At 37.2% G+C, this 14,247-nt stretch overlaps 1 protein-coding gene across 6 annotated transcripts in view; it reads left to right on the top strand.

Annotated features, from left to right (window-relative positions):
* Positions 1-14,247, top strand: part of LOC124302599 (aquaporin AQPcic-like) — a 37,943-nt gene that overhangs the window by 14,993 nt on the left and 8,703 nt on the right. The window contains exon 1 of one of the 6 annotated variants that reach the window (XM_046758920.1): positions 6,640-6,726. The exons of 3 other annotated variants lie outside the window; for them this stretch is intronic. In XM_046758920.1, the coding sequence (XP_046614876.1) occupies positions 6,696-6,726 (31 nt within the window). In that variant the 5' untranslated portion in view covers positions 6,640-6,695. Of the gene's footprint in view, positions 1-6,639; positions 6,727-9,139; positions 9,594-13,576; positions 13,872-14,247 lie in introns of those variants that run through there. 2 more of the 6 variants (XM_046758923.1, XM_046758921.1) reach the window with 2 other exon arrangements.

Here is a 14,247-nt window from a genome sequence, read left to right on the forward strand (position 1 = left end):
TTAATACCATTCGAGACGTGTGCCTATGAAAAAGTCGTATTTAATTAACTAGTATAATTTGAATGCTTAGGATGATAACCTGAGTTTATCGAATCAGCTAGTCCCACGCACAAAACAAAACATCGCGAATACTACGCAACGCTGAAAGTAATTTTCACATTAATGAACACAGTTTCTCTATTGCACGCGTAACTTCTTGGCAAACAAAATTTAACAATTACATAGTTTAATAACGTGGAAAACGGACTTACAACCTAAGAATTAAATCGTGGAATTGCTGTCAGATTTGACAATTATCCACCTCAATATAACGTCTGCATGTGACGTGCACTGATCCAGAAATATCAAGCTTACAACTAGAGAAGAGAAATTAATTTCACGGACATTGTACAATATTGCATGTATATTGTATAGTTTAGTTGTAATATTATCTAGGAATGCGGAATAAGAAGAAACTTACAACACGGTACGTGAAGATACATAAAGTATGGAATTTCGCAAATAAACTAAAGACGAGTGAACAAATAAAGACAGTACAAAGTCGATCTTACGGGCATCATCAGCGGTGGTAAGGATTTCAATTTCACGGTCTCTCACGGTGAATTTGTGGTGTTGAGAAACTCGGAGCTCGCTCGGTAATTAGCGAGTATAAAGATACCTACCTTACCGTTAGAACATACCGGCATGTCTGCACGATTGATCGATTTACCGAGCAGCAAGATCGGTTGAGCCGACGTCTGGTTTGAATTCCAATTATTACCGACTGTGCAAATATCACCGGAGATAATCCCCTAGCTGCCGCCTCATTTCGAGAGAAGGCGTTAACTCGAGTCGACGATCGTAGAGATCGGAACACGTGGACCCAACTTCTAGTCGCTTCTGAGCTCCGGATTTGCGCGCGAAATACGAATTCAGGAAACATTCAAAAGAGTTTCTTCTATTTTTGCACGTGCAGATATTCTTTCGATGACTGTGATTGCTCCTGATCGAGACTTTATGACGACCGTTAAATTTTCCAGGCTTTGGGTGATGGAAAAAAGAATCTAACGAACCGAAGTTTCTTTGGATGAGAATCTGAGTACAAAAAAGTCCCGTTAAGCAAATCAAATTTGAGTTTGAAATCTAATTTATTACCTTGTACGGCTGCAAGTTGGGCTGAAATCGTACTTCGGAGGACAGTTTTTGTCTGCAAGTTTTTATAGTAGCAAAAATATGTCCCGTTTATTTTTTTTTTTTTATTTGCTCATTTTTATTTGTTGCTATTTGTGAGAAGGAAGGGTTTCTTCTCGCTAGATAAGAAGCGTGTTTGGTGTCAAAATAGAAATCTTGTCAGTGATATAATCGTACGATGTCGTTATCGGATTTAATCTTCATCGTTAGAATCATTGGATTTACTTCCTCTTAATATTCTGGAATGCGATAACGTATCATAGAAAAATAGGTTACCTAATGAAAAGAATAGTCCGTGACCTTCGTATCAGTGAAAACATAGTGATAACAAAAAAAAAAAACGAAAAAGAAGTACACTGCAGCCGATTGACAGACGTTATCTTATCCCTTGGTTAGCAAAGGGTAAAAGCTTTCTCACTGCTTATCTTAAGATTGTTTCTGTTTTTTTAAATATTCTGTCAGAAAACATTCTCATAGAACAAATAAATACTGAGAACAAACTGTAAATATTGTGATGAGGTGTGAATGACTTCATAAATCCGTTGGATCAATTAATTCTGTAATGAGATTAGGTATAAATAGGTAGGCAAAAATTGTTTTGACAGGCTTAAAACAAAACGGTGGTGCGATTCTATTTCCTAAACACGATTGTCATCTACGCAGACATTGCGTTCAATAACGGGGTTACCATTTTTTCACTCCATGAGAAAGAACTGAACAGCGAAAATCATTACTAATTTCATCATACGACATTAAGGTGGTTTCAAGGCGAAGTGCAGATGAACTTTTAGGCGTTAATTACCTAAGACATCAAGCAAATCCTGAAACAAATTAATCATTCAACGAAGATGCAAATTTCTCAGCGAATTCGTGCCTTTCGTGAATTATTTGAAAAATATTCACGAGTCTGCAAATTTATTTCTCAATTTGCAAGCTCGCGTTACTGCGAATGTTGACCAATGTACGTCGTTCAGTGTTCCGAGTATGTGCAAAACGTATAGGTATTCATATAGGGTATCCCACGCCAATTCGGCAAAAGACTGACCATGAAATTTTTTAATTTTACCAAGTAAAAGCTCGCGATAAATTTTCGAATTGTTTTTTATCACTCGTCTTTACCTTATGATTTTTTAAACCCATCGCAAAACCACCGAAATCGATTCTTAGGAAACAAAAAAAAAACATTTGGTATCTGAAATGGAACATTTTCACTCAACAAGCGGAGTGGAACCCCGTTTTTTTTCATTTCAATTTATTGTTTTCTTTTCACACGTGTTAAAAATCTATTACAATACATAGCGTATCTCCGATTTAACGAATGTTTTTTTTTTATTGGTTCTCTGGTTCTAAAACACACTCGCGTTTTGTTTCGTAATTTTGAAAAAGAAACGAGGTCCCACTTTGAATGTTTCATTTCGGAAAACAAATGTTTGTTGTTTTTTTTTTTTTTTTCTTAAAAATCAATTTAAGTGTTTTTGTGACGGGTTTAAAAAATCACAGGATAAAAAAGACGTGCGATGGGAAAAAAATTGAAAAAGTTTTTAGAAAGCTTTTCGGAGGTCGTACTAACGCAGGATCCTTCCAAATCCTTGGTGAATTTAACGAATGTCACGGTCAACCGTTCACTGAGTTCGCGTGGAAATGCCCCATATGTTATACACGTAAAGGTAGTCACGTGTTATACATACACATGAAAGTTCGACTATTATTAAATCGTGGTCTGAATCATCCGAGGAATGCCATATAGCGAATCATGCGAGTAGGTATGTAATACGATAAATACGGAAGTACCACCAGGTTCTAAACGAGCAACAGCTTTGCAGTATGAGATCAGAACTCGCGGACGAAACCTGTCGTTGAATCCTATTTCGTATATCCATATGCGGGAGATTTATGAGTACGACATATTTTTCGATGCGTAGGGCCGTTGATAAATAATTTCAAATAACACGTTTCTTGCCCTAAATTCATTCAACGCTTCTTTTTTCCCAAAACAGTTTCGGCACGTTATTGGCATAACAAACTTCGGTGAGGATTGTTGCGTGCAAATTTGATATCATGTTTATCATCGTTGGTAAAATTAATATGCATCTTCGTAATTTTTGATCAGATTTTATTCTCCTTGTTTGCAATAAAGATCTAATTTATGCGATTTTTTACGACCTCTTTATTGTGGGACCAGTCTCGAGTGAAAAAAAAAAAAATGTGATCTACGTTCATCAGTCCAACCGTCAAGTTAACTAATTAATTTAAGTTAACAGTTAAACCGGATTTTGGATTTTCCCATAATTTAACCGTCCAGAATTAGACAAGCGTGATTCAGAGTGTTGGAATTGTAAACTTTCCAATATTCACATGAATTATTTCGACACGTGAATTACGGCAAACGAGGCTTCTTTTTTTTTTTACCGCATCCGAGAGTCAATTAACGAGAAGAGACGAATCGACTGTATTGTATTCTATCAGGATGTAATTCCTAGCGATATTAAATAATTCTCTTCCGTACGACGAGAATAAACTAATGGAAATCCGAAACCTAATTCACGCGACGGACACGATTAGCGAAGTAAATATCGCAGCTCGTTGCGTAATCGCAAAAGTCTCTTTGGATTAGCTTACGCCTTATAATGGAGAAAGAAACGATCATCAACGATGAGGATGAAATCAATATTTGTCCGAGAATCACGGTTCGTTTCGATTTTGGCGAGCAAGGAATCGCCTCCTTTTCACGCAATTTCAACGAATACATATTCGTACAACTTTGGCATTATTTTCTACGCTGGTATATAACGGCAGATATCTTGAAAAGTAACACATGTGGTTTGCCTAACGATTTAGTTACACAAACCGGGTACAAGGTGCATACATAGGAATCAATGTTTACCATCGTCAATTGACACAAGTGATGAACTACCTCGCCACCCTGCAGGTGTGAGGATGAAAATTTGCACACGTGTTAAGTGATCGAGCACGTTGTACGCTTCTTGCTGCCTTATCTCAAAAGTTTACCGAGGAACTCGACGACGTATCCATGAATCAAATTTAGCTGCGTATTTAGCTGCGTAACTACACGACTGAGGTAAGTCAAGATAATCGTGAGCATTCTATTTTCTAGCTCTTATCAACGGTATTCGAGTTTCATTGTCACGTATTTTCTTTCTTTCGTTTAGCGGCTGGGGGAGGGGGGAGATTGGACGGTCTGACATCGTACCTATTTTTAGGTTTTTTTTTTTTTTTTATTTCAAGAAAATGAAAACCCTTGGAGCAATTTCAGTTTGAGGGCTTCATTATTTATGGTTTCAAGAATATTTTGGAGTTTTCATCATTGAAATTAATAAGAAAATGGCGGCACGGAGCGTATAAGTAACGAACGACTGCGAACTCGAATGCTTTTGCATCATCACTGTCCAATTTGTAACGGATGGAACAAATTTTTCGAGTTGAAGAAAAAAAAAAAACGCCTTTCCGAGTTCGACCTCGTAACCCAAGTTTTGAAAGAAACAATTTTTTTCGAATGTATACGATGGTGAAGAATAAAATTCATTTTTCAACCAACAAATTGTTTAAGAAATGTTTATACAAAAAAAAAAAGATTGGACTGAAATTCAAATATTTAGCCACGAGCTCGAATCGATAAACAAATTTTAAAGATCGTGTCAAAATTTCAATTTCATTTTCGATCGGATAAAAATTGACCGAGGAATCTGCCCCACCGGATTGTAAACCTGGTCGTTAGCTATACTTTTACGAGCCGTGCCGCCATTTTTTTATCAATTTCAATGAAAAAATTCGAAAATGTTGTTGAAACTATAAATAATAACCCCTCAAACTCATATTGCACTAAGCGTTTAAAAAAAAAAAAACTCCTAAAAATTATAGGTATGATTTTAGACCCTACAAGCTGCTCTTTTATTAAAAATCGAGTTCCTCTTCTCCTAAAAACGAAACATTCCCACCGCATAACGCGTACCTGAAATCCACCAGCCAATAATTTTCGCGTATTTTCGCACTCCTGGAGGCTCGATTCGAGTCTATAGCGATACGTATTGACGTTAGATAACTTCGGGGGAATTAGTCACTGAAATCGAAACCGTTAACACCTTGGATTATCCGGCGATTTCACCCCCCCACGAAGGTACAAGTTGATAAGATTTGCACGCGTCAGTTTGCCGTATCTGCTGCATTATCTCTTGGTGATTGGAGGCCAAGGTTTACATAAATTTTCGGACAGTAACGCGCGCAGTTTCATCAGCCTTAGGATCCTGAAGAAGTTTATACCGATACGAAGACGATTTCACGTTTGGATTGTGCGGTTTCAAGTTGGAGTGCTACTGCAAATTCACTCGTGAAATTTCGCCAGACGCTAGTCGTTATCTGCTTAGCTGAAATAATTCGAGAGATTGTAAATTTTTTCAACTTGCCGACGGCTTTTAAACGTAAAGTGAGATAACGAAGGTCGTCTGTTACTCTGTCGCTTCGAACTTTGTGGATATTACGATAAAGTGAGTTCACATTTTCCTGTTTGTTTATCCTGACTTTGTTGAAGACAGAAGAACGTCAAAGTCATTATTGCCCAATGGCTTAGTTTCTCAAAATACTTTTTTTTTTCACGCCTACTTTCCATCATTTATTATCGCGCGTCTGATCTGGCTGGCTTAAAATTTACTAAACGCTTCTTTTTGCAAAAACATTTATTTCATTCGATTTTCCTCGTCAATTTCAAGATTGTCTTTTGTTTGATAAATATTCATAGTTTCCTTATATCTTCGCGAACAATCGATTCGTGCCTTACAAAAAAAAAAAAAAAAAAAACGCTCCAGTCTAATCGCAAAGTTTTTCAAGTCTCACTGTGAGAGCAACTCTAAGAAATTATGTTAAATTTTCAACTCCTTGAACAGAGATTTCTTCATTCACCATCCATACTTTTATTAATTGGATATCTCGTGACTTCAACGATTTCATTGTTCTTGACTACTGACTACCAGACTGCGATATCATTTCTGTTCCTCTCTTTTAATCCGTGCCCAAAAGAAAAAAGTAACTGTCTGCAATGTACAATCACTTCGATCCTTTTCGATAATTTCTTAGATCATCTGATGCATGGATCATAATTTTATCGCCTGCAAAGCGAGATGCACGAGTTGAAAAAGCTTTCGCGCTTGATAATCGTCGCATGTTATCTAAATATGTAAAATGACAAATCGCCTGAAGCACCTCTTCAAAACCTAAAAAGTTATATTTCAATCTAATAAGTTTTTTTTTTCTCTAAGATTTCTATCTCACCCCGTCAGGCTTGCTAGATCAGACCGAAGGTATGATCGTGTTAGATAATTGACAACGATAGAGATTCTGCGGAAAATAAGACAGATGCTAATATTTCTCAGCTTTTCGTTTCGTCTTAATGATTTAAAAATGAAAATGTCTGGTATTTTTAGTACGCAGGATTGTTCTCGGTGAATATTAAGATTCGAGATTCGCCCGGGCGGAGGTTTCGCCATTCCGGAAGTTCCAAAGAGGCTACTAACATGGTGCACATCATCGAGCATCACCGCAAAAGTAATTATAAACCAATAACGCAGTAAATACAGATCGTATTTAGAGTGAAATTGCAATTGCTTTTTTTTTATTATTGTTATTATTATTCATAATCATTACGTTGATTGAGAATTATGCGATACATCTCAATTTTTGACAGCTGCTTTGCTTTCATTATCGCTTTTTAATCCCCCGGCGATAAAGTGAAAGAAGAAGAAAAGAAATTCAAAATGGCAGCGAAATTTGGGCTATGTTATCAATATTACAGCGCTATACATATAAACTGTAGATCGATAAAAAATGAAGTCATATTATACAAAGAAAAGGTATTTCTTTGGGCTTGAAATGATATTCATTTCGACTGTCAGCTGATAAATCTTCAACACACTCGGCACACTTGGCTTGAAAGATAATTTATCATTATATTCTGACTAAATTTGTTCAGTTGATTCAACAAATTCTATTCTTACGTGTAATTCAATGTTTACGTACGTACACGAGATAGATTTCATAGAAGAAAATATCTGGCTGCTGGAAATTAAAAGCTACGAAAACACAAATTTTTGGTGACCGAGATTCGTGCACTTGATGTATAATAAATCGTAGTTGTCCTGTATATCAGTCGTAGTATAAAATATCCGTCTGCCTTGCTTGTACATTTGGGGCAGACGGTTTTATTTTTGTAAATATTGCAAATCAACATTTTCTTATATTCCTAATTTTCACAGCAGTATTGGAACCGTCAAAGCATATATACAGGCAAATGGAAATGTGTGGGAGAATTTTTCATTGTAAAAACTAAACGATCTAGGACAATGATGAATTTTCATTATATCACAGTATCGTACACATTCAGACCAGCAGTGAGCCACACATTTTTAGCAACGCGTAGAAGTATTGATAACATTTGGCATCGAATTCCACGAAATCGCAAATTTTGTTTACTTTATCTTCTATATTCGTGATTCTTTTGCAACAGCCTAATTACGCATCAACTTACCCTATGACATTTTGATGTTATCAACGAAGTGACAAAACGAAAAAAGAAGAAAAAAGATAAATACGTGATTACATGCAAGATTAGAAGTACAATTATTTATTTACAACAACAAGTTGTAATTTAGAATCTAATCTATGACGAGTTATACGATTTATATACGCTGCGTTTTATCTGTCAAGTGCATCATCATTAAACTATAACTTAAAAAACATATAACATTTCAAATAGAACACGATTTCCCCGCCTTTTGTGTCTGAAATCTCATAAAAACAAGTTTAAATTACATTCTCTTACAATTAGCCGTGTAACCATACAATTATGTACGACAACCTAACACGTGAAAATTTTGTTACACCGTTTTCGATCACTCGGCACTTCCGCCTGTTTTAAAATTCGGTCAATGTCGAAGCTGAAAAGGTATGGGAAAGGTTTTCTGCATGTCATCGCTTCAGAAACGATCAATGATTATTATTCATTTATTCACAAGGCTCTGAACAGGAAGTGCAGACCAAAAAATATGGAAAAAGAAATTGCATCTGCTCCAAGAAAGTTGTTTTTTTTTTCTTCCACGATCGTCGGAACTTCCTCACCGACGTATCGATAATTAATTTGTAGCCACCGAACCGCACTCATTGTAAAACCGTCGACCCGATTGCACGAGGCCGACACTCGATAACTTCCTGACGAGCTCGATTCCGAGTAAATATTCTCGATACACCTAACTGTCGAACTTTGACACGGTTGCGTAATGTGTAAGCATACGATTGCGGCCAGAAGCGTATTATATTATAACATGTAGACGACCTTCGTCACTCTCGTGGACATTCCGATGTCCGAGATGAAATTTTACGATCGGAAATAAAAGGGGGAGGAGATGAGAAAAGACTCTTCGCTCGTGTTGTTTGACTATTTATTGCCAGAAATCCAGGCTCACTTGAGTACTTATGCGAATGACTCGACGTGTTGGAAAAGGCTCGAGATAAGAACCAGTCGGTCGGAAGTGAGCGGGTAAATTTTGTCGTGGTATCTCGTAGCCGTAATAAACTAGATGCGATTAGAAGCGAAACAGTTTAGTACGCCATATTTTGCACGCGCGAAAAGGTCGGAGCTCTGTTAAAAATGTATGCTCAGTGCGCTCGGGTTATCTGATTACTGATTTTTGCAATTTTTTTTTCTTTCTATTCTTCTCGCAAATGTGCCTGCAAGCGCGGTCTAAATCATTCAGTCACATTCGTATGTGCAGTACAGTGTAGTGTGCGTATATCTAGTATATCGCAACAATGTTACATTTCGGGAGAATACAGAATTTTTTTAAACGTTTATAGAAGTGATTTTTCGTTGATTTTATTCATGATATACGGTGGCTGGCGCCTCCGGGACGATGGATAGGTTTGTTTATTACATTCGGATGCAAAAAACAAGAAAAAAAAAAAAAAAAAAATGGAATAAATTATCGAAACCGAGCCCCCATCTTCCCGTTGCTGGATAATACTAACCTTGGAATTCAACGTCACGGTGTGCCGTGCCTCCTGGCTGCTCGTGTGCGTCTCTTTCGTATCTAATCCTAATGAGGATAAAAAGAGAGAGGAAAGGAAAAAAACGCAGGCAAACAAGATAGAGAGAGAGAGAAACTAATCGAGGCGACGGATAGAAGAAGAAGAAGAATGAAAATAAAAAAAATAAAGAAAAGGAACACAACTAAACAACAAGAAACAGCGTCAAGTTATCGTGACGTTCGTCTACCTGACTTATAAATAAAACTGTCGACTTAACTAACCTCCGCCTGATTTCATTGGCGGTGTTCATTGGCTCGGCCGACGTGCCTCCTCAGTTTATTATTATTGTACAATCTCTTCGGACCTGTGCACGCGTGTGATCACGTATATGGGTAGGTGTACCGAAACAGATACACGTGCGAAATATACCAACGTCGCCAAATTTTCGCACGTAGGTTTACGTAAATATATTATGTACATACATGTGTGTATATATATATGTATATATGTAACTCGCGTCGGCTAATTTTTTTGCAGCTTTAAATATACGCATATCTTTGAAAAAGTAATATCAAACTGCGCATGATCCTCTCATTAGTCCGTAGTCCATTTGGTATTGAGTAAAGCCGCGTTGTTGTTCGAATAGGACCCTGAGAGTCGTTTGATGAAAATTTTCAAAACTTACCGCTAACAAAAAATTCACACACATGTTCCGTTTTTCTCTGTTTACACTTAAATTATATCTTATTGACGTGATTTTTCTCCCTACATACGCAATCAACTTCTTATCTATCTCACGATCCAATGATAGGTATAGTACCATGAAATTTTCGAAACTAGGCGAAGGTCGGATTCATTCCTATTTGGTCTAACTTAAGAACACCTTATTTACGATGTCATGGAATTTAAGCATAATTCAAACGCTTGTCAACGACTTTTTTTCGTTCGATTGTCACGATTAAAAAGTTGCGAATTTTCTCAAATATTCTTTCGATCAATTCATGATATACACGTTGTTCCAACGGTTGCTACACCGTCTATTTCGAACGAACTTATTTACGGCTATCCGTAGCACGGAAATGCTTATCAGTTGTGATTTCGCTCGCCCTGTCTCGACGTACCATTTTCCTACAAATTACCTCAAACTGAAACGTCAATCCGGCGATTGAAGAGTTGATCTGAATCAATAAATCAAGACTGACGTTTTATATTGTACCGAGACTCTATCTCGTGTCAGGCGTTGTTGTATCACTCGACGCTTGATCTTTGTGGCTTTTCTCCCTGATATCGCTAGGTGTTATATGCACATAATGTAGATAACATGCCGTACATTATATACATGTGTGTACATTGCACCCGCGACACCGATCGATAATATTTTGCCTCGTCAGCAGGGCGAGAATTTTGCAATGTTTTTTGCTTGTGTAATGCTCGGGAGTTAATTCCTCGTTAATTTCGACTTTTCTCGACTTGCGACTCACTAATTGGCACGTGATTAGACTTTTCTTTTTCATCCTCGGTATCTTATCGACGCCTATACATCGATCAAGTTGCATTACCCAATAAATGAAATACACCTCGTTATCGATTATTGCCAGATTTGGACGCCGAGTGGTAAGATTCTTATTGCGTTATTAGACGTGACGCTCGACGATACGATGAAAAATCTTTTCGGCATCGTCACGTTTTAATGCACGTGAGACAAAGTTCGTCGTTATTAAAGTGCATCGTTGCGTAATTTTTTGCACGATCGGAAATTAAACGTTGGCTGGACGTTGCTAGAATGTCTGAGAAAGCGAATTGGAAGTATGGAATTTCGTACCTGCTACGCCTTATAAGTACGGTATTTCAAATTTGCAAATTAAAAAAATTGTCATTTTACGACGCTTGTGTGTAACGTGGCTACACAAATACACACCGCGAACGAAGCTATTAGCTGATATGCTCACACGTTTTAGAATCTTGTTGAAAGAAAAAACGATAAAAGAAGAAAGAAACTAGAAAACAAATAACGAATAACCGTCAAGGATCGGTTGAGCGTGTGAGTGAATGATGAAGAAAAAGAAAAACGATCAGTCAATTCTCCTACTTTACGTAATATGTTTGTCGAATTCCGAATGAACTAAATTAGCCAGTGACGTTAATTTCTAGAGATTTTTTTCCTACGTGGTGGCTGAAAAAATGTAAACAAATATTGCAGCCTCGACTTTTGTATAATTCAAGAAACTTCGCGCAAAACGTTTTTGCAAATGGTTTTTTTTTTTTTTTTATCACTTTATAATTCGTACTCGGTTCCGATTGCGATTTATGCACCTGCGTGTGTACCGAGAATTATATTTTCAACCTTCGAAACCATGAACAGAGTTTAGAGAAAACCAGTTTCACCCAATTATCACCGAGCGCTTGAAGGGACGACAGCAAGTCATGAATTAGTCATGAATTTTCAAAGGTTACGGATAAATCTCGAATCGACGTAACCGTGCAGTCAAGATTTTCATCTTCGTGTCTCTATCGGCATTGGAAAAATATTGTAATCGTGTCGCGCCTGCTTAGAAAAAAGTTACGCAGGCATTGCTAGAACGTTTAATTCGTACTCAATGCAGACTTTCACTTTTTATCACCTTTTCGACACGAATAAAGGGCCAGACGTTATACCTTACGGCACCTTCTTGGCGAATTGGTCAGTTGAAATTCGGGGCTTATCTTATTTCAAACTGAAGCAACGATCCAAAAGAGTGAGGGAGCTTATCGCGGTGTATTAATATTATTAATTACGCCATATTTTTTTTTACACAATTAATCCTGAGGCTACATTTGTTCGTAGCAACGGTTTACCGATTTTCGAATACAACAACTTTCTATTCAAGTTATAATAGAAAAATTTAATCACTTAAATCGTCGTTCAGTCAGAATCCAGACAACTCGATTGATGAATTGGTTTATAGAAAACATAGAAATTTCAGTCCAAGCGTATTCGGTTTGTCTCGTAAAATAATATATGACATTGTACAAAACAAACTAAAGTCATATCGACTAATCGGCTTGTACTTGAATAAAAAAATACGTTTGTATAATTCTATTATTCATTGCACATATGCATTCAAGTTCACCAAATTCAAAGGGCTCAGGTATAAATATCTTTGAAGTTGCTTTTCATTATGTCATTTTCATTTATACCAAAGATTCAGAAATAATATTAATTTCGTAAAACTAGATACCGATTAGTTTGTTTGCAATATGAGTAAAAAGCATCATTATAGTAGTCAAATCCGAGAAAGAATTATTTTTTTCCAATTTTTGTTACGGTAAAATGTAAAAATATTTTTTTTCAAGAAATATTAAACTCTGGTCCAACAGATGAACGTTTGTTTTCACGCAGCTCGCGTTTCTTCTATTCAAATGATGATTGACTTCATCGTATGGATATCAAATTTGATAAACATAGTAGCTCAATCCTAGGTAAACAATATTCGTTTCCTTAATATACATATCGCTCGAAAATGTGCGTTACATTTAAATTAATGTATATATCCTGTTGTTCCAACGAATGCGTAATAGCTTCGAAGTGAAAAAAAATTTCCTCGCTAGGTTTGACGATTTAATATCTTTCTTTGTACGCAGACGTATTTATATAAGCAACACTCAAACAAGGAAGGATCGTGCATTTAGTTATTTTATTTCGATTTAAAGTGACGATGATCGTCACTCGAGTGCGCGGATATAATCCGATCACTTATCGAGCTCATCGAATTAAATTCTTTTCCTTCCGTCGCAATAATTGCGGGGGAATAGGAGGATAAAGAAAATCAATTAACTAACAATCGTCGTTTTGAAAATATCATGCATTCGTTGTAAATCTTCAGATTGAGCGTGTTGAATTGTTCAAATGAAATCCAACCGTTCGGTCGAGATCTGAGAATCTAATCTGCCCCGATTATGGCTCTCAAGTGTTCAGATTGCATCTGAAATCGCGGGTCTCGACTAAAGCGTAAACAATAGTGATTTTGAATGAGGTATGGAGGGGGGGACGACGGTTCGCCTTGTGAAAATATCGTCTCCGTACATAATAATACGTGCGTATAAAACACGTGGTTCACGTTACAAGCGTACGTTCGCACAAATTTGTTACAATGTTGCATAAAAGCTCGGCGGTACAGATATCTAATTTTTGTTTTTCTCGTCGTTTCAAAACCGCGCGCGATTGATAGCGAAAAACAAATTTCTGGTTCACTGTATCGGCGAATGATGCCAGCCTGCTGTAATTCATCGCGTACGAAGTATTGCACAAATCATTTATTATATCTATACATATTGAAAATAAACGTCGGAGGGGAGCTCGGCAGCCGAGGCTTATCGTACGTACGCCGCGGCAGTTATGATAAAAGCATCAACCATTTGCCCATCATCACTCCCGGAGAGACAGAGCATGGCCCTGTTCTCGCGGTAGTCAGTAGGTGGTGCGAACTGGCTGGTATCAGTAGCGAAATAGCGGCAATAACTGCGGGCAAAGTTTCTTTTTTCATACCTCGGACGTCATCCCCCAATCGTCCAGGAAGACTGGAAATTTTTTGGCCGAAAGACGAACGGTACCAAATTACACTTCGTCGTCGTCCGAAGATCGGAGGGTTACAATTTTTAACCGACCATGTCCCGCCGGGGTTCTACCGAAGGTAAATATTTCCTCCTCATCGCCACGCGAAGAGAAAGAATTTGAATTTGTCAAACGCGGTGAAAGAGGAACGTGTTTTTTCTTCTTCTTCTTCTTATCCATTGCAAACAAATTAATGTCGTTTGATTCAACGTGAGAGCGGATCCGTAAAATGATTTTCGAAATCGTATTTACTCGAATCAACGGTATATTTTTTTTGCCACATTGGGTAAATTGAGCATAAAAATTTTTATTCATCCTCTTTTCTTCTTTACTGTGTACGCAGATGCAATTTATTCTCGGCGTCTTCCTGCCACATGTTTTACCTTCCGTCCGGCTATTGCTTTTTTTTTTTTTTTCTGACAAACACACTCGTGCGGTGTATGCGTATACAATTA

Source organism: Neodiprion virginianus, chromosome 4 (assembly GCF_021901495.1).
Source record: "Neodiprion virginianus isolate iyNeoVirg1 chromosome 4, iyNeoVirg1.1, whole genome shotgun sequence".
Taxonomy (NCBI): Eukaryota; Metazoa; Arthropoda; class Insecta; order Hymenoptera; family Diprionidae; genus Neodiprion; species Neodiprion virginianus.